The sequence below is a fragment of the Zonotrichia leucophrys genome, chromosome 4, assembly GCF_028769735.1.
Source record: "Zonotrichia leucophrys gambelii isolate GWCS_2022_RI chromosome 4, RI_Zleu_2.0, whole genome shotgun sequence".
NCBI classification, from domain to species: Eukaryota; Metazoa; Chordata; class Aves; order Passeriformes; family Passerellidae; genus Zonotrichia; species Zonotrichia leucophrys.
Genome location: NC_088173.1, coordinates 3,044,531 through 3,065,356, shown reverse-complemented (window position 1 = coordinate 3,065,356; position 20,826 = coordinate 3,044,531). Strand labels below are relative to the sequence as shown.

General features: G+C 49.1%; 1 protein-coding gene across 1 annotated transcript; it reads right to left on the bottom strand.

Annotated features, from left to right (window-relative positions):
* Positions 1 to 8,601: 8,601 nt before the first annotated feature.
* HMX1 (H6 family homeobox 1) lies at positions 8,602 to 11,087 on the bottom strand. The gene is made up of 2 exons (XM_064712170.1): positions 10,826 to 11,087; positions 8,602 to 9,176 (listed from the first exon to the last, which is right to left on the bottom strand). The coding sequence occupies exons 1-2, from the start codon at positions 11,085 to 11,087 to the stop codon at positions 8,602 to 8,604; spliced, it is 837 nt and encodes a 278-aa protein (XP_064568240.1).
* Positions 11,088 to 20,826: the final 9,739 nt, after the last annotated feature.

The following is a 20,826-nucleotide window of genomic DNA, read 5'->3' as shown; positions in this document are numbered from 1 at the left end:
GGCGCGGCGAGCCGGGCCTGTCCGGGCCGAACCGAGCCTGTCCGAGCCGAGCGTGTCCGAAGCGAGCCTGTCCGAGCTGAGCCGAGCCGAGCCGAGCCTGTCCGAGCCGAGCCGAGCCGAGGCGCGGCACTGTCGGCGGCGGCGGGAGAGCGGCAGCGCAGCCGGGGCGGAGGGAAGGATGGAAGGATGGGTCCGCAGGAGGAGGGGTCGGGGTGACGGAGGGAGGGGATGGAGCTAGAGGGAGCCAAAGGACTGAGGACGGGGGGAGCGGTGCTGGGGAGGAGAGGAGAAGGAAAAGGAGCAGAGACTGGAGGGAAAAGGGGAGGAAGGGAGGGCGGGGAGCACGGCGAGGTGTCCCGAAAGGTGCCCCGGGCAGCCGAGGCTGGGCAGGGCCCGCTGCCCTCCTGCCCAGGCCCTTCAGTGTAAGGGGGCGGAGGGAGGGCAGGGCCAGAAGAGCCCACGGCAAAGGCGTGGAGGATGTGGGATGGCAGAAAGGAGATCACAGAAGGAGAAGAATTGAGGGAGAAGATTGGGAAGAGAGGAGTGAGGAGGAGTCCGACGAGGAAAAGCAGCAATAGAAATCAGGGAGGGAGGGAGGAAGGGAGGAAGGAAGGGAGGAAGGAAGGGAGGAAGGAAGGGAAGGAAGGGAGGGAAGGGAAGGAAGGAGGGAGGAAGGAGGGAAGGAGGGAAGGAGGGAAGGAGGGAAGGAGGGAAGGAGGGAAGGAAGGAGGGAAGGAAGGAGGGAAGGAAGGAGGGAAGAAGGGAAGGAAGGAAGGAAGGAAGGAAGGAAGGAAGGAAGGAAGGAAGGAAGGAAGGAAGGAAGGAAGGAAGGAAGGAAGGAAGGAAGGAAGGAAGGAAGGAGAGGAAGGAAGGAAGGAAGGAGAAGGAAGGAAGGAAGGAAGGAAGGAAGGAAGGAAGGAAGGAAGGAAGGAAGGAAGGAAGGAAGGAAGGAAGGAAGGAAGGAAGGAAGGAAGGAAGGAAGGAAGGAAGGAAGGAAGAGGAAGGAAGGAAGGAAGGAAGGAAGGGAAGAAGAGGAAGGAAGGGAAGGGAAGGGAAGGGAAGGGAAGGGAAGGGAAGGAAGGAAGGGGTAGGCTGTGGGAGAGTAGCTCATACACCCAGAGTCTCTTCCCTTGGTTCTTTCACCTGCAGACTCTCAGACTGAATATACATGGTTACCCTGGGGAGAAAGGGACCCTTTTTTACTCCCAAGGAGCCCCGTGGTGTCAGGCCACCCCAAAATCCACACATAACTCCCACACATTCCCCCCTCACCTCACCACCCCCTCCACATCCCCTGCCCTCCCCGCGGGACAGCAGAGCCCTTCTGTAGCTTCCAGACGAGAAAGTGCCGGCAGGCTGCGTGGGTGTGTGAGTTTTGCAAGGTGAACTCGCCTTTGGGAGATGGAGAAGAGTTCACCTGAGCCCTGCAGCCTGGGGAAGGATCGATGTGTTTCTGTACTACCTTGAGAACTTTTGCTCCCACACCTCCCAGCACTGCAGCGTTTAAAACCCGTTTGCACGACTCGAGGCAGGACGCCCAGCGATTTTAGAGCCGCCATCCGTTGTGCATCACAGGGAAACCTCTCTCTCTCTGCGTACCCGTGCAAAGCCAAGGAAATGCTTCCAGCGGCTTTTAGTGCGAGTCTCGAGGTTTCCACCACGAAAACTGCTGAGGGAAAGCCAGAAGTCCTTGAAAAAGGATTGACAATAGAAGTGCTGACAGGCTTTTAGAAATTGTGATGCTAGAGGTTCCATGAGCTAAAAACAGGGGCATCTTAAGGCTTTGGACTGCGTTAATCTTTAACGCACTGGTACTTGAGAGAGCGGGTTTCAGCTCTTTTTCCTGCATTTTTTTTCACTTTATGAATGCACTCAAATTTTAATGCAGCCTTCTGCTGGAAAGCTGCACATTTTCCACCAGCCGAAAAAGAAATGTGTCCATCTTCCATCAATACGGAATGATTGGCCAAATACCCGAACTTGTTGCATTTGTCTCGCAGTCTCCTACAGGAACTGGGCGTTTTATCAGAGCAAAATATCCAGAGAGAGAGAGAGAGGGAAGGGCCAAGGGAATGACCCAGGAAAGAGAGTTACAAAATGCGAAGAAGCAGCTGAAAATATAATTTAAGAAATCAGGTCTGAGATGGTAAAACGAGGAGCATGGGAGCCTTGGACGCCAGGTCGGGTCGCTCTTTGCACTCCTGTCTCGGCCTCCCTTCGCGCTGTCTGTGAGTGAGGCACGTCCCAGGTGCTCACATCTGTTCTTGCTGCAAACCATTTCCCTTCTAGGTCCAAAAAGAAAAAATAAATAGATAAAAACCAAACCGTCCTAAAAAAGCAAATGCCTTGATTCAGTGTGCTTTCCTAGAAGACATTTTCTTGGAAGAAAAAGTAAAAGTTGAAAAAGACAGAAATAAGAAGGAAAGTGATGAAGGAGACATAAGTTCTGCTACCCAATCTTTTTTTCACCACAGCCCCCTCCACTCCCCGCGCAGCCCAAGCCCAGCCCTGGGAGATGCGGTCCGATAACACCCTGCTGGGAAAGTTCTGCCATCCATTCCCAGACCCACTTTTCAAGCTCGGGGTTGGTTTGGTTTTTTTCATTTTTAGTTTCGTTTGGGTTCTTTTCGTCGTTTGTTTATTTTTCTTTTTTTGTTTGTTGATTGGTTTGGTTTTTTGTTTAGTTTGGTTTTGGATTTGGTTTTGGTTTTGTTTGGCTTTCCCCGACAAACTTCGTGCAGAGGGAGCACGCTGCAGAGCTGGGTCTCTTCAGCCCCTGGGACAAGATGGAATGAATTCACCGGCCACAAGAGGATGCGGCGGGAGTCCCGGGTCCACCTGCAGAGAGTTCTACAAGCCAGGTCCATACTCATGTCCTCTGCTGGGTCACTCTTACCTTCGGAGGGAGTCTAAAGACCAACAGGTGAAGCGTATCCTGCACAACCCAAACAGCCACCTGCGGAGAGTCCTCCCACGGAGGGAGCGGGGATGGGAAGGCTGCAGAAACCCCCGGGCCCACACGGACCCCCAGCAACACAATCCGAGCCTCTCCCCCGCGCTAAACCCCGAGTTAATGCGGGGAACAGTGTCCGACCGGGCGGAAGGGAGACAGTCTTTCCCAAAATTCAGGAGTTTTTTCCAAGGAATGGTTCCCGGGACGCGTGGAGCAGCCGCGGGAAGATGTTGGTGTGGGCAGGAGGAACCTCGGCCGCAGCCCTCGCGTTCTGCGGGGATCCGAGCGAGCAAAGCGGGTGTGGGCTCAGAGAGGCCGGAGAGCGGATCCCTCACGGCCGTCCCCCCCAGAGCCGCTCCCACCGCCGCGGGTCCCTCCCGGCTCCGAGGGCTCTCGGTCACCACGAACAGATTTTCCTGCCGTAGGTGGAGGGTTTCCTTCAGCCCACGCCTCATTTGCGTTTTGTTTGTGAAGACCCTCGTTGTCTGGGACGTGTGAGGACACGGAGGCCGGCACCGCACAGCGGCAGGGCAGGAAAAGCGAACCTTTTCCTTTTAGTAATATAATCCTGGAGTAGAAACTAGCATCGTGCAGAGTGGAAACCTTTCACCCGGGAAAGCTTTTTACCAGAAATCACTCGTCATACTTATCTATATTTCCATTTTAGCTCAGAGCACAAAAAGTTTCTTACTCTAAACCTGATGGAAATGAAATCTGATTAGACGGTACAGAAACGCCGAAGAGTCTGGTTTTTCTCGGTTTACAGAATCGAGTTTGGTTTATCCCCCGAGGTACTCGAGGGCAAAAGTCCCTCCCTGGATTTCACATCCCCTTGCAAGTGAGCCCCTGGCGATTGCGGACACAGCGGCACCTCGCAGCTCTCTCTGGATCATCATCTCCACTGCTCTCCGGGGACACAGCCCTCTGGACAGAAGCGCTGTCCGAAAAGCTCATTAAAAGCACCGGGCGGGTTCTGGCTCTTTGGCGATGCTGGTCCCTGAATAAAACTCTCTTTAGCTGTTCAGTAATGGCTGGACATGAATTGCGGGTTGCTCTTGTGGTCTCCCATCACCCCGGCAGGGCCCCGCTGGAGCAGGGAGTGGTTCGGACAGCAGGACATCCCGTGCCTGCGCCGGGCATCCCGGGGAGGAATCGGGGGAGGGAGAGCAGAAAACGGCATCAGAAGAGAGAAAGCAACTCTCTCAGGAGCTCCCCAGGACGGCGTCACACAGCCACAAGTTTTCTGGGCAGCTGGGCTCGCTCAGAGGATGCTCCGGCCCAGGAGGTGTCGGGCACGGGCAGATCGGGACAGAGCTGTCTATCCGTGCCCCGGGACAGAGCATCCCTTTTGGAAATTCTGTTTCCCTCTGAGGTCAGTTCAGAATCCTCTGCTAAATCGCCTTCCTCCAAACACAGTGCTTGATACCTGCGGGAAAATCTGGAGGGGGATTCCGAATAAAGCCAATAATACCCAACTGCTTAGGAGGCTGGAATTGCGAAAGAGGAAAGGGAAAGGAAAGAAGAAAAAAAGAAAAAAGAAAAAAGAAGAAAAGAAAAGAAAAGAAAAGAAAAGAAAAGAAAAGAAAAGAAAAGAAAAGAAAAGAAAAGAAAAGAAAAGAAAAGAAAAGAAAAGAAAAGAAAAGAAAAGAAAAGAAAAGAAAAGAAAAGAAAAGAAAAGAAAAGAAAAGAAAAGAAAAGAGAAAAGAAGAAAAGTTTAAATTTTAGGTGGACATCTAAATTTTCTTTTCTATCTTTTTGTATAGACCTTCAAGTATCTCGCTACATAGAAATTAAATCATAAGCAGAGTTGAGAAACTCAGGAACTTAGGATAGTTAAAGGAAGCATTAAGACATCCACCATAAAGTTGCATTTGTCTGGAATGGGAAGGGAAATGTAGGAATATTGCCTGGATCTAATTTGAGGCTGACAGCACTGCACACTGCGGGTCCGCCGGAGTCTGGGGCGAGTCTCCCTCCGATCGATGGGGTACATTGGCAGGGGCACAGACAGACTATTCCAAGATAATGCAGTGGAAAAGAAAAAAAAAATAATCGATCCAAATATATTGTTGAACAGTGGAGCCAGCACGCACCTATGAGATTTATCAAGTATTGATTTGCATGAATATTTTAGACTCGTGCCTACGAGAAAAGTTATGGGCCATCTTAAACCGGTGAGCAATGTATCATTTGCAAAGCAGCCATTTAACAAGGTGCTTTCCAGCATATCGATCATTTTCATTTAAAGTGTAATTAATAATAACATCTTGCTGCAGCTACACTAGGAATTTATTTCAAAAGGGCAGTTCAAACTCTATTTTGATTGTTGTTTGCTTCGCTTAAAAAAAAAAATCTTCTCACTGATTATTTTTATTAGTGTCCAATAAACACAAGTTGTCTTTGTGAGTAATCTGGCAAGGCTCTCCTTTGCCTCGCCTCTGGAGTGCCATCTAGCTAAGCTGTTGTAGCAACATTCATTAAATAAATGTCAACAGACAAGGATTTATGCTGCATAATAATATTACAGCTGTAGTATAACTGGATTTATTTTAAAGCTATTCTGAGGTTGCTTTGATCTATAAAGCAGCAACGTATGTCTCTGTATGTCATAAACAGCCTCGGCAAAAGTACTTCGAGCTTTACAGTCCATCAACATTTTTCTTAGAGCTTTCTGTTTGCAGGAACAGCACAAAGCGTGTGACTCTTACTTTTTTTTATTTGTTTAATAAAAAAATACACACAAGGAAGAAAACTTTGAGGAATTTGCTGTCCTGATTTGAGGGGTGGGCGTGGGTGTTCGCTTGTGAGGGTTTTACCTATTTTGAAATAGTCAATGCACACTCCTCAGGGACTGCATCTGGTGCGAGGTGTTTCTCTGCACCCAGCAGAAATTTCTTGCCATCAGATACAGGGAAAAGTATCATTACAAAAGCTACGAGGTAAAGAAACCTGAGGTGTAGATGTTCCTACTTTCAGCACATACTTTTAATAAGCCACTATAAATCATTTTCTGCACGTACAGAATAAGGCATAAGTAAGCACTTTTTCTTAGATGACTTCATGTCTTGCACCTTTTAATATTTTACCATGATCATAAGTTACAAATACAGTGTATGAAAAAAATCTGTTTATTGATATAATCAGCACATCTTTAAAAAACAAACATACTAATGTCAAAACACATTTTAAAAATCCGATTGATCATTTAGCCCTGCCAGTTCCTTAACTTCAAGGAAAGAATATTTAGTAGAATCAGAAGTATAATAATCTCATATGTTACTCCAAAAAAGAGGCATGTGGAGAGTGGCAGGCATGTTAAATTTCTCGTTGGATTACAATCTACTCTGATATGACTGTAGTGAGTCAGGGTTTTACTCCAGTAGGTAACACTGGGAGATCTGGGGAGCTGGATATGACGGGGAAAAAAGGGTTTAGCCGCTCTCTTCCAGGGGCAGCCAGGCTTTGAACGGCATCAAAATCAAGTGCTTGCGCCCTGAGGAAGAAACATGGCCCCAGTCACCTCCTCTGGCTCCGAAAGGCTGAAGTCCAGCCCAGCCGCTTTCCCCCGCGCCCAGCTTCGCCTCCTCCCGATCCTTCCTATGCCGCTCGGGGACCAGGCTTTAGGAGTGTTCATCTCAAATTCGGCTGTTTGACGGATATGCCAAGAAAACGGCTGGCGAACATGTCCGGAGATTTCAGGGTGAGATCAGCATCAGTTGGGAAAAAAAATAGAGATAAAAAAGAAAAACAAAAAAGAAAAAAAAAAAGAGGAGAAAAGAAAACTGGGGAAAAAAAAAATCACTTCAAAAGAAAACAACTTCCAGAAACGGGGCTTATGTGGAAACCAGCATCCCAGCAATTTAGTACTTTTCTCAGGAACCTATAAATATATATATGGATATATATATATGCAATTCTCGAGTGGTTTTGAGGCTTGCAACATCCTGACTTCAACTGCAGGCTGGTGCTCAGAGCCATATTTCAGGCCAAAGCAGAGGGAAAAAAAAAAAAAAAAAAAAAAAGAAAAAAATGAAAAGAATATTAAAAAAAAAAAAAAGGAAATGAAAAAAAAAAAAAGGGGGGAGGAAAGTCCAAAATTGTGTCGAGGTTATAATCCACCCCTGACCCTTCTTCTAGGGTATTGTATCAAAGCTGAAGCTCCACCACATCTTGTTGATCGATCGATTTCATAACCAGAAAAAAGATTGCTTCAATTATAATGAAAAGTGTAGGAAAGAGTAAGAATTAAATCGCCCTTCCTCACAGGAGACAGGTCCGCATGCACATTCCCCAGCAGATCCAAGACCTGGCCTTGCCTGCAGGGACACCGAGTGCTCCGAGCTGGTTGGTTCAATTGCAGCTGATTATGCCCTGGAACGTACGATCAAAGCTTGACTTTCCACCAAGGCAGAGTTTTATAAGGTCATTTCCCCCTCAATATTTGAAAAAAAAAGAAATTCAAACTTTTAGAAATAATGATAGTCCAGAAATTCATTTTAGGAGTGGGTAGGAGGGGGGAAACAAAACAGTTATTAAAGAAAAACAATAACTTGGCATGCATAATACTTCATATAATATCACGTTACAGGTTCACTTGCATAATCAGACATACAGTTCCCCAGTCTGTTCCCATCTGATTATTTTTCTTTCCTTCCTTTTTAATTGCCAGTGAATTATTAATCGATTACACAAGCCGATCCCCTAAGAGATCAGACTAGTCGAGGTGAGCTTTCCTCAACCTCTCCAGGAGACTAAAAAAAAGTGGCAAATCCACTTGTAAAATACAGTATGTAGAATTACATATATATGTGTGTACATAAAACCGTGTATTTTAGCCGATAATTTGCCAGGGAAATAAAACGAAAACAAAGAAACCAAATCCTCACAGCTCGGATTTCAGCAGGGCGAATTCTTTCCAACACTTTGCCTTCAAGTTGTTTCAAATCAAAACTTCTGCATCGAGAAGGACCGGGGGCACCAGCACATGCTTGGGTGTCGGCAGTATGGAAATGAGAGTAACGGGAGGGGGATATGTACGGCTTAAGTGGCTGAAACAAAGGGCCCTGGAGAAGCTGCCGGGCTCAGCAGGGTCCCTCGCTCTGCACGGAGAGCTGCCGGGGCACCGGGGAGGCGGCAGGGTTTGTTTCCCAGGCAGGAGCGCTGGCCGGGCCCCCGAGGGGCCGGGGAAGTCTCTCGGCCGCGGCGGGGCCGGGGCTCGGCCGAGCTGTTCCGTACATTCGTGTCACGCTCGGCAGCTCCGCGGGGAGCGGCAGGAAGGCTCGGGGGAGTCTGTTCCCCCCGGAAAACGCCGGTCTGCGTCAGCCCCGGGCCGGGCCGGCCGTGAGGGGTTTGCCGCTGCCGCGGGGCTGGATTTTCTTTGGACGCGCGGCGGTGAGAGCCCCGCCGACCTGATCCCTGTGCATGGCTGGGGTCTTGCAAGTCCCTTCGGCTCCCTCCGGGCTGCCGCACGACGCTCCGAGTTAACCCCAAGAGTAAGTTTATTGCACGTTAAAAAAAAAAAAAAAAATCAAAAAAGCAGAAAATCAAGAAAAGTGTAAGTTGAAAATAAAACGTCCGTGGAGGAAGGGGGGTGGAGCTGGAAGCCGAGGGAGGGGGCGAGGGGGCCGCTGTCCGGCAGAGGTGGGCGCTCAGACGAGTCCTGTCATCTGCGACCGTAGGAAAGGGAGGGAGGCGGCGGGGAAGGTGCCCAGGGGGTAGCTGACGCCGCTGGAGAAGCCCACCAAGGGGGGTGACATGTGCGGCAGGGTGAAGCCCAAGGCGCTCGCCGGCGAGTTCTCGTGGTACAAAATGGGGACCCGCACTATCCTTTGGGCGGCGTGGGACAGGTTGGCCGCTTCCAGGTCTGCGGCCAGCTGCCGCTTCCACTTGTTGCGGCGGTTCTGGAACCAGATCTTCACCTGCGTCTCGGTGAGGTGCAGCGAGGCGGCCAGCCCAGCCCGCTCGGAGCTGCTCAGGTAGCGTTTCACGTCGAAGGTGGACTCCAGCTGGAACACCTGGCTGCGGCTGAACACCGTGCGCGTCTTCTTCTTGCGGCCGGCGTTGCGCTGCTCCGGCTCTCCCGGCTCCTCGCCGCGCTCCTCCTCCTCCTCGCGGCCGCCCGGGCCCGGCCGCCCGCCCGCCGCGGCTCTGCCCGCCGCCCGCCCGCCGCCGCCCGCCCGCTCCGCCGGCTCCTCGGGCAGCTCCGGAGAGTCCCGGTCGCTGGCTGCAAAGACAGGCAGAGGGATGAGGGAGCAGGGCCCTCGCACAGCCCGCCCGCCCCGCTCACCGGCAGGGGAAACCAGAGCAAGGCCGGGCAGCGAGGGGCCCGGGTAAAGGCTCCTGCCGCTGCTCTGCCTCCTCTGATAAACTCCCAAGTATTTCTGTGTATACACACACATGCACGCGTGCTTGAATGGAAACACAGCCCTGTATTTTATGTATATACATATATAAATATACTGATCTACGGACATGCTCGTAGATCTGCATATGTGTGCACACACATAAACGCACTCCTGTGTATGCACATAACACGCACATGGGCTGTTTTCAAATCATACAACGCGTCCGTGTGTGTAAACATACACATGGATATGCACAGAAGCACGTATGTAATTTTTATATATGTATGTACACATAGGAATATGCGTGACCTCTTATTTATATACACACCTCTATATTTACACACGCATGCACGTATACACACTTAAAAGTACATTTGTGAGTAAATATATATTGTGTCAGAGGGGTAAGCATAATAGTGCGTCCGTGTGTATATAGAGAGGGGCAAAAAAGAATTCACATTATTCTGGACTTCAAAAAGCTAATGGATGGGGACAACTATTCTAGTATTGGGACATACCTCCATGGAGTCTCCAACACTGTGCATTCCAATTACGATTTTTAGAGGGGAAAAATATTTCCTACTCTTTATAGAATAGAGGGAAAGCAGAATTAAAAAAGAAAAAAAAAGAAGAAGAAAAAGAAAAAAGAAAAAAGTTTAAAAAGCGCAGTTGTTTCTGGAGTACTTTGCTGTCTCTATATGTACTTCTGAGAGAAATTAAAAATATTAATAAGTCCACTAATGTAAAAAAGAAACTATTTGGATTACAAATCACTCCTCTTTTCCTGATTGAGCAATCATGAAATTTCTGCAGGCTCGTACAAGGTCACAGAGATGAGCCGAGGCGCAATGTTTTTTCTATCAGGAGACAGAAAATAACCACTAATGGCAGCCCATTCACTCTGTCATATGTTAATTTCTGCCCCGAACCCCGGCTTCTGCTCCAACACCCTCTCCATCGGGATGCCTGCAGCGAGAGGCCGCGCTGCGGGCGGAGGGCAGCGGGGCTGGCTCTGCAGGAAGGGGCGGCCAGGACCGAGCCCAGCTGCTCCCCCGGCTTCCCAAAGTCTCCACTGCGCTGCTGGGGGACGGTGCTCCCAGCTTTCCGGCTTGATGGGGAGTAAAAAAAAAAAAAAAAAAAAAAAAAAAAAAAAAAAGGACAAATCTGTCTCTTAAAAAAAAATTAAAAAATAAAAGGAGAGAAAATAGAGAAAGAAAAAGAGAGATGGGGGAAGGGAAAGGGAAGGGGAAAGGAAAAAAATCCCCAAGCAAGCCAAGAATCGCTGTTTACACTTTGGGCGGCGGGGCGGAGGCTCCAGGTGCCTGACACATAGGGAGCATTTCCGGAGATTTGCCCCGAGCAGCCGAAAGCGGGCAGGCAAGGCGGGGGCTGCGGGGGCACTCGGTGCATCCCCCCCCGTCCTGCTCCGGGCCTCGGACCCCCCACCCCTAGGGGAGCAGGAACCCCCCCATCCCCAGCCCCATCCCCGGCCGGGCCCGGCGGTGAAGGGTGGGGAAAGGCGACTTACTGTCGGGGCTGGCGCAGCCCAGGAAGGCGGCGTGAGCCCGGCGGTACCAGCCCACGGCGGCGTCGCGGAGCGGGCAGCCCGGGGCGCCGATGCGCAGCGGGGAGGGCGGCCCGCAGCGCTGCCCCCCGCGCCCGCCGCCCGCCGCCGCCGCCCGCCGCGCCCCGCCGCCCGCCGTGCCCTCGGTGCCCAGCAGGTCCTCGATGAAGAAGGACGAGACGCGGGCGGAGGTGGAGCCGGCGTTTTCAGTGGCTTCGTCCGGCATGGTCGGAGAGAAGTGCGGGAGGGGGTCCCGGCTCCGCCGGCGGCTGGCTGCTCGGCTCCCCGCTGCCCCGCGGCCGCCTCTCGCCTCTGCCTAGCCCCGTGGATGCTCTCCTGGTATAAAAGCGTTTTTTTCCGGAGTAATCATTTCAGATCGCGGTTTGCCATCATTTCCTGCAAGCTAGGAGGGGAGGGGGGAGGGGGAGGAGGGGAAGGGAACGGGGAAGGAAAAAAAAAAAAAGGCAGCCCGACAACCCATCGGAGGCGCCAGATTCTGCGCGAAAACGCTAATAACGAAATAAAAATGTCATGCGAGTTAAACGCCGGGCAGGAGCGGGGGATCCTGCGGTGGGCGGAGCGCCGCGCCGAAAGGGATCTGCGCGGGGAAAGCGGCGGACGCCGGGCGCTGCCGGGCGTGTGCGTGTGTCTGTGTGTGTCTGTGTGTCCGTGTGTGTGTGTCTGTGTGTCCCCGTGAGTGCGCGCCGCCCCGGGGCCGCCGTTCACGAGCTCCTTATTTAGGTCAATTAGGGAGCAAATCCCGGCGCGGGGGGGAGGCGGCGGCGGCCCCGGCACACGGGCCGCAGCCGGGGGGGCTTGGCCGCTCCACATCCCGGGCCTTCCATTGGCTGCAGCGGGCTCAGCGGGCAGCCCCGGCAGCCAATCGGCGCCGCGGACATCGCGCTTATATTAATATCATTAATATCATTAATAACAATAACCCCCCGCCCACCCCCCGCCGAGCGCTTTCATGTGGCGGCGGCGGCGGCGGCGGCGGCGATGCACGGAGGAGATGCGCCCTCCGCCGCCCGGAGAGCCGGCTCCGGCCCCGCGGGCTGTCGGCGGAGCGGTGAGGTTCTCCTCAGCCCGGAGCCCCCTGGTTGAGGCGTTGGAGTCGGTTTTGGGAGAGCGGCGGAGGGGCGGCTGCTCCAGTGAGCAGGCAGCGGGTGTCCTGCCGGTGGAGAGGACCGTGCGTGGTAGGCAGGGTACTCTCCTCTAAGGGGTCTCCCGAGATCCGTTTTGTTTACCTTGTATGTGTGTATATACCTATACAGAGATATTTTATGGATGTCCGTAGGGTGTCTGTGTAGTTTATTTAGAAAGACACCCAGCCCCGCTCTTGGGATAAGACCCGACCGGGACTCCCTGGCGGGGAGGCAGAGGGGATGCGTTGCCCCCTCCAGGACCCGGCCCTTGGTTCCTGGCGTTACCTCTCCTCAGCCCGACTTTTTTATCATTATCTTACTGTCATACCATTTCATGGGAAGCTCTAAAGTCGTCCTCCCCCTACCCCCTTTTTCCCAGCCTCTGGAGCCAGCCTTGGTACATGGACCCCGGCAACCCCACCAAAGCGCCCCCGGCTGCGGGGCGCCGGAGCAGAAGGGTCGCCCTCTGCCTTTTCCCTTGGGACCAGGCGAGCCAGATTGGTGGAGGGGCAACTCGGTGCAGAGCGCACGTCGGAGACCCGTGGCGATTTGGGTGAGTATAGAGATGCCCCTGCCATGCGCATCTGCTGGTCGAGCCTCTCCTCCTCTGCCGGAGGATCCCTCCCTGCTCTCCTTTGCTGTACTCCTGGACAGGTTCCTCTTGCCCAGGCCCCGCCTCCCCCTCCCGCCGCGGAACGGGGGCACCGGTGGTGCCCAGCGGGAGTGTCCGGAGGGGCAGGGGCGCAGAAGGGAGCCGAGCCAGCCTCCCCGCCAGGAGCGGTCTCGCTCCTTCCCCGGAGGGACACTGGGGACCTTTCATGTCGGGGCCTATTTCTGAAAGAGCACTTAAAAAAACCCCAAAAACAACACCCCCCCCCCCCCCAAACTAAGATAAGGGAATAATTCCCCTTTCAACGGCTCCAGAAAGATGCAAACACTCCGAGCTCTGAAATAGACTCTGGAAAAGTGGGAATTCTCTCTTACTTGGGCAGAGTCCCAGGGCAGTCTAGTGAATTGTAAGCCGGGCGACAGAGCATTTGTCACTTGTTGCACAGAAGTGACGTTAATAAATATTATGACTTTTATGCTTTGCACGTTTTGCTTGTTCCTGCATAGGAAATACGGGGTTTGTCGATAGTTCCTATGCATTCATAAATCGTGAACTCTATTTGACTGCCAGACTCAGAAAATATATGTGTGCTTTCTGGAATAAAGAGAAAAATATGGCCTGTGATTGCTTCTGTACATAACATATGCAATCTGCATATCTATAAAAGATATGCTTGTGTCCCATACCCATATTTTATAAAGTGTCCCTACAGTGTGATCATGCAACTTATGTAATATTTTCTGCTGTCCACTTATAAATAGTTTAATAAAATCACCAAGATTAAATTTGCTCTTGCTTTCCCCACCCCCCTCCATATTTCTCTAGTATATTGTATAACAACTGTTTGGTGTGCAATAATGCTGAACTGTGCTTGTGAAAATCACGTATACTCAGATGTCTCCCTGAAACAAAAAAAACCAGGATGAGTGTAATTCTATACCTGCAAATGCAACACTTGCACATGCATGTCCATGTTTATTGGGGATTTTTTTAAGCTCGTAGTTATGTTTACGCACTTTTTGCATTGCTATAGTGACATTACTAACATTTCAGGCTCCCTAGCCTTACTGCTTCATATAATTATGAGACTAAAAAGGGCGTGTGTCTCCTGCAGCCATCATCGGGCTAGGAAGCAGAAAAAGCCCGCAATTAAGGCATTTTCTTAATTTAACATTAGAAAGGCATCTTTGGCCGCTGTCGGAGTCACCTACCCGGAGCAGCGGGGGCGGAGGGTCTCCTTGCACCGAGGGCTTTGCCACCACCCCGGGCTGTCCCCGCTCCGGGCAGTTGCCCTGCCGCTCTCCCGGGCCGTCCCCGCGGCGCTTCAGCGTGGCCACGGCGAAGCGAAACCTCTCCTTCCGCACTGCCTTCTCTTCCTCGGCCATCTCTTTGCGGCACAGCAAATCTTTCTTTTTTGCAGGCGGGAGAGCGGCGGGACTTTACCTGTGCAGGTCCTGATGCCTTCCGTGGGTCAGGAGGGAGAAAGAACCACGTGTTTTCTACAGAGTTGGCTTTGAGACCAGGTTTAGACTAGAGGTGTTGGGGCCTCTTATTTTTCCCCTTCCTTGGCTCTGCCTCTTTCCCAGGTACGTGTTTTTCTCCGAGGCGTCGGAGACTTCCAGGTCCAGCTCAGCTCCGCTCCATGCGAGCCGGCCGCGGGCTGCGGCCCCGACCCCGCTGCCAGTGGGGTCTCTTGGGCTGACCAGTCCTGGCTTCCAGCAGTGGTTCGTGCCCACCACTGGCCTGGGATGCCCGCATGGCGTGGGGTGCCCGTGGGGTGTCCCCCCGTCACCATCTCCCACGGCTCCTGAGCTCAGAAGGCGGACAGAGCGGGGATTTGTGGCCGGGCTCGGTGGGGAATCAGCAGACGGAGGGCTGGCTATATTTGGGGCCGAAACCGCTTGTGTGAGTGTGACAAGAGCCTCCAGCGAGTCACGGTGCTGGCGGGCCGGCCAGTGCCGCCGCTGCCCGGCCGCCTCCCGCACGGAGCGGAGCGGATCCGCAATGGGAATGCAATTACCCTGCCCGTGTTTGATGGCTCCCCTCGCTCTCCCTTCGCTGCCTCGATGTGTCGTAAAATAGAAGCGAAATGAAAGGCAGGCTTTATCGCTCGCACCCCTAACCTCTGCTCCTCTTTGCTTTCAAGGGCCGCGGTTTTTGGAGCCCGGATCTTTGCGGGGCACTGTTGACCTCCAGCGCTGCGGGCAGAGGTGGCTTTGGGCAGGGGCATCGTGCTCCCTTCTCCGTGGCAAAAAAAGCCGTGCTGAACAGATCGCTCAGCTCTTGACACCTTCCTGAGAAGAGATCAGACGGCATCGCTGGGGGTAAGGGAATTCTTGGCCGATATCTGCTTCTGGTTTATATATATATATATATATATATATATAAAATATACATATTTGTATAATACATATTTGTAAGCTATAACTATACACATAAACCCCTGTATACATATATATACACATATACACACATACATATATATATATGTATGTATGTGTGTGTACTTAAAAATAGTGTTTCAGCCATGTTCTGTTCAGGAGCTTAGGTATAAAAATAAAACAAATAAAGGCTGTATTAGCATCTTCAGTAACTAGTTCCGAGCCACCAAAAAGCAAAAGGAGTTCCTAGAAAGCAGTGTTGCTCTTTGGTGTCCAAAACTCCTTCAGGGGAGCAGAAGGGGTGGGATGGTTGGGATAGCAATAATAAAACAAGAAAACAACAAAATAACAAACAAATAAACAAACAAGCCCCATAAAATAAACACCAACCAGAAGATGATTGCGCACCCCCTGAACTTCTGTATCACATTCCTCTCCTCTCCTGTTTCTTTTTAGGAGAGGCGGGGGCCCGCTCGCCTTCCAGGGAGCCACCCAAACTCTTCCTCTAGGACACCTCTCGTCCCTCTAGGGTTTGCCAGGTCTCTGCACAGGCTCTGCCGCCCCCAAAAAGCGGCAGGTGTGCAGCAGGACCCTGGAGAGGTGGGTTATGTCCCGCTGAGGCTCGCAGAGACAAACAGAGGGGACTTTTCAGAGGGGTGTCCCTGCCAGCCCCAATAGCTGGGTGGAGGTCCCATGCACATCTCACGGGGAAAACCTTTTTTTGGGTGGCCTCCACAGCAGGGAACACGAAAAGGACAAGGACACGGCAGTGAGAAACATTTTCTTGCAGGTAGAAACCCTAAAGCCCCTCAAATGTGAGTTAAATAGCACTTGAGTGCAGCAACACTTTGTGGACTCCTTCTCTAACCTGCAGTAAATTTTAACGGGTCCCCGAAGATGGGGAAACAGAGCAAATTATTTTTTTTCCCAGTGTATTATCTTTATAAACTCAGTTCAGCTGAATTCTTCACCATCAGCGAGACTGGAGGAGAACTTTTCCCCTCTCAAGGGCGCTGCACAAGCCATGCTGCATCCCATGAATGTGTTCATTATTCACAGACAGTCACTAAGTGCTTCGGATGGAAACTTCCAGCCTGTGGCATGTCCTGGCTGCCTGTGATGTCTGTTTATTGCTCGTTAGAGATGCCATACAACTCGCAGCATGAATAGCATTGCTTAAGAGCTGGCTTCTTGCTAAGTGAGGGCTATTTTAACCCACGATAAATTATCGAACTGGAGAATGTCCTTGGGTACCTGAATATATTAACTAAAAAACCAGTTTGAGAATGATTTTGGGGAATTTTTGTGTTAAAATACCAGGGCCCTTTCAGAAATATTTAATTTTTGACTGGAGATGGGGAGAGAGGGAGAAAATAAACCATCAGCCAATAATATGAGATCTTAAAATAAAAAAAAAATGTAGTCCCTGCAGAAAATGAGATAACAATTATAATAGAATCCAGTTTTAAAGTGACTTTTCTAGAAAGGTCTTTGGCATTGATTTCCTGATACAATTTTAACTTTTTTTTTTTTTTTTTAATGTACAGTGAGAAAATGCATGGTTTTATTGGTACTGGTTAGGGTCAGCCACAGGAGAATTATGGAGGTCATGTGAAATAGGTGCCAATAAAGCTTTTATTATTGTTATACAGACAAAAGAGCATTATGGAAAGAGATCCTTACCAGACCTAACCATGGATATTTTGTTCTGTTAACAATCACGCTGAAAATACAGAGACACTGGAAAAAAGAAAAAGCCCTGACTTTTCAAAGCTTTTCAGAACATTAACCTATTATCAAGTAAGATTGTTGGAACTATTTTCCCCCAGAAAATTAAGGTGTCCTGAAATTAAGCACTGCACACAACTCATTATTTTATCTAAATCAAAAGAGCTAAGGATCTAAAACAAAAATCTTGCACTGTCACAAGAGAATGTGACTCTCAGTTTTGAAATAATATTTAACACTTGATTTTTGTGAATTGCAGCATTAAAAAAAATATTTTTTAATAACAAGGTACTCTTTAGTTTGTTCGCATGTATCCACTGTTTGAATGTGAAGATTTTCTTACAAAACTTGAAGCTGAGGATTCTGAAGTAAAAATTAAAATGCTGTTCCCCTTTCTTTATGCAGTCTTGAATTATTTTAGCAGACCGCTAAACTTTGTCAAGGGCTGTAGTGAACGTCCACATGTGTTGATAGATTGGATTCTCAGATCAAACTTCAAAAACTGTTGGAGCTTAGTGAATTTCGTAAAAACTCATACCTTCTTAAATCTGATTGACTCAGGAGTTTTAGATTAATTCCAGGACAGAGCCAATTTCAATCAAAGAAAGTATTAAGAACTTACAGTACAAAACATCCTTTGTACTTTTACAGTTGTGTAAAAGGAAAATGGATTCACGGATCAAAGTTAGCCCCCAAATAATGTTAACATTGGAGTAAAAATCATACTAGCTTGTACTTTGATAGTAAAATATTTCAAACGATATATATACTATGAGAATAGTCTAATGTTCAAGAACACTTGTGAAAATTACATTAAAGCATATGATATTTAAAAAATCACATATAGTTATGATTTATATTAATAAGAATCAAGCGTGATCTGCATAGATAGAAAACAGAAAGCATCTCTTTTCCACTGACTTTTGAGTCATTCATCATAAAGGAGGACAACTATTCAACCCTTAAAACTGTCATTAGATCAAGGGAAGTGTTTTCCCTTGTCATGTGAAAATTATGCTTCTCTAAATCATATTTGAGTAAAGCATACAGATTCCACCTCCAAACAAAAACTCTTTCACCAGTGATATATATGCAAATGTTAAGCCATAAGTTTTTGAGTAAGTCCAGAAATAATCTCTATAGAAATCCATAAGTAGTTAGAGTTTATGTGAGTCATTAAAATCTGGGGATGAATGTAGTTTTCAAATGGTTCTGCAATAGATTATAAATGGTTTTGCAATGCTCCAGCATGTGTGGAGATACATATCTGGAGATATATACAGTTACATACATATGAATATGCTTATTATGGTATACAAAAATTACATTTTCATACAGCATGAAAATAGTGTTGAAATGCTTTTAGAAAGGCTTGAACCAAGTCAAAATTAATATTGTAATGAAGTCAAATCCTAATGTAAATCCATGGAAACCCCAAATGCATTCACTTTCTTGTTCTGAATTATTTTGTTATCAATTCTGATTAGTCCTAGAAAACCCTGAAGCAGTAGGAAGGCTGGGTCAAGCACTGAGTGAACTCGGTGGTAAAGCTCTGTTTGCTTTCTCTCCTGGAGCAGCACTGGGAAGTGCTATCTTCCCCAGGATCTCAGTGGGGCTCAGCAGGAAACTCAACCATATCTGCTCCTTCTCATAAGATTCCCCTTTGACTTCCCAAGCTCCTTGAGTTGTGTGGGATGGCCGAGCCAGTTCCCACAGCAATTCATTATGAAACCTGAGCACCTCAGCTCACATTCTACCCTTGCCAGGACATGAGAAGTCAACCCAGAAATTTACACAAGCCTCTGGCTATGAATAATAAAATCTACGCTGCAGTTAACTGAAATTGGAGCAATAAGTGGCCTTGCTGCAGGAAAATTTCCATATTAGGCTTTGTAAATGCATGTCTTGCCCAGAGGAAGCTAAAGTTCTATTTAAATGAAGACAGCACTAGAGAAGTGAGTGAGGAGAGCTGAAGGTGCAGCTTAGCTGTCTGCCACACTAAGTGGCAAGTGGTGCCAATGCTCCTCTTATGTCCTTCTCTCAAGAAAAATTCTCCCCTCCCCATCTGCTGGAGGGGACTAATCAAACTAAGTTCAGACTTCTGTGTTTAACCTTTTCATCCTGTGCTCCTCTTAAATATAGAGCATATCTAGCCAACATTTTCTACATGTTTAGGGGGCAGACATCATGCAGGAAAAGTCAGGTGAGTTGCTTTGTGTGGCCCCTTCCAGCTGTCTGTCTTGGGGAAGATTTCTTGGTGCTCCATGACAGCACACCGCGGTGCAGAGGTGTGAGGGCAGCTCTGCAGAGAAGATGCAGCCAACTGAATTTTGTGTGGGGAACAGTTCAGCTGGAGGTTGAACTGCTCTCTTTAGCCAGCAGTCTGTGATGGTGTGGCCTCTCCACTCCAGGGCACAGATGACTTGGTTTTGCCCTGGTCAAATGCTCCGTATCGCTTGGCTTTCTTGTCTGAGTGTGCATGGGCAAGTTAAAAAGGATCGAGGCTTGGGCTTATGTTTGTTCACAGTCTTCACTGTAAACTTACTCCCTGGAGGTTTTTGGCCCTTTCAGTCCATGTCAGGGCATTTGGAGGAGGATAAAGTCCATAGACTGCTCCTGGTGGATGACAGACCCCCCTGTTTTGGCAGGGAAGAATCAAGCCATGTCACACCATTTGTGCTTAGGACTAGAGGATGGAGCCAGCAGGGGTCCACCCTGAAGCCCCCAAACCCCTGTGGTGCATCTGGCAAGGGAGCCCAGTTTCCTTAGTGGGAAGAAGAGGTGCCCCTCCATCAGGGTGTACACTTGTGGCAGTTTGTGTAAGTGATAAGTACTTTACAAGGGGAGTACTCCTTGCCTACAGTTCCTCATCTCCCCTGCCAGCATCCCTGCAAAAGCCTGGCAAACACCAGCCCTCTAGCAGTATTTATAGCTATATCTCTATCTGATGAGCCACTCTAAAAGTAGGTTAACTCAAAACATACCTCTTTGCTGCTTGGAAATACAGATGTGAAGGGATATCTGGTTCTAATATACAGATCACCTTATGGTGTGGCAGGTTTCAGTTTCCACAATAGAGAGTGCATTTGTGCTAGGGGTGATTTAAGCCATTTGGGACCTTCAAAAGCAGAAACCCTTCATGAACCTTATTGGAAATGACTACACTTGGTGAAAAAAAAGGAAGAGAAACTAGAGGGGTGATCCAAGATCACACACATCTAAAGAGTGGAAAGGAAACCTTTTCAAATATTGCTTTCTCATTGAAAATGCCTAAGATAAGTGTTTGAAAAGTATCTCCAGTCCTCTGTTGAGCTATGAAGTCCTGTTAATGCTAATGGAACTATAATTTCATTGCACAAAGCCGCCAGATTTAGTAAAGAATATTCATTTTGTTAAATATTAGCACTATCAATCATTATACTTTCTACTGCATTTCCATTTTGCATTTCCCCTTTTGCCGAGGGAAGCAATGAGGAGGACAACAAGGCAGGTTTTTCCTCTGAGATACACCTGGTGGATTTGAGCTCTGATATTTCTCTTTCCCTCAATACATGGAAATCCCCTAGGAAGAGCAAAATATCAGCACAAAGATCATCTGTACAGATTGGAAAGAAGGATTTTGCCCTTGGGTCCACAATCTGGAATGTTTTCTGCAGATCATAGACTCCATAAAACATATGTACTTAATAAATAAGCAAACAAGCTTGTGCTTAAGTGAGGCTTCCACGCAGTAAAGGAGAACAACATTTGACAAGTTGGGGTTGAAGGGTTGACATTTACACCCCTTGTATCCCAGAACCACTTTTTCAAATATTCACTTTTCAGGTTCACAGTGACTGTGCTTTGGAGGTGCACAAGAAGAACTTTTCAGAAGCTTGTACCAGGTGATCTGAAATGCTGCTTCTTCACAGGTCTGAGTGACCCCATGCAGAAAGTGCGTGGAATACCTTGCCAAATGGGGAACCTGCCTTGCCAAAGGGGGAGCCAAATGAGCTGAGAAGCCTTTCCCTCATCCCATCTACCTCCTCACTGCCTGCACAGGTCAGCAGGGAAAAGAGCAGAAGGGAAGCAGCTGGAACAACGCCAGCACTTGGGGCTTTT

Bases quoted from the DNA above. Each gene is read 5' to 3' on its own strand.
- HMX1 (XM_064712170.1), bottom strand. From the start codon at position 11,087: ATGCCGGACGAAGCCACTGAAAACGCCGGCTCCACCTCCGCCCGCGTC. The intron at 9,177-10,825 runs GTAAGTCGCCTT...CTGTCTTTGCAG, and splicing joins GGGCTGCGCCAGCCCCGACA to CCAGCGACCGGGACTCTCCG.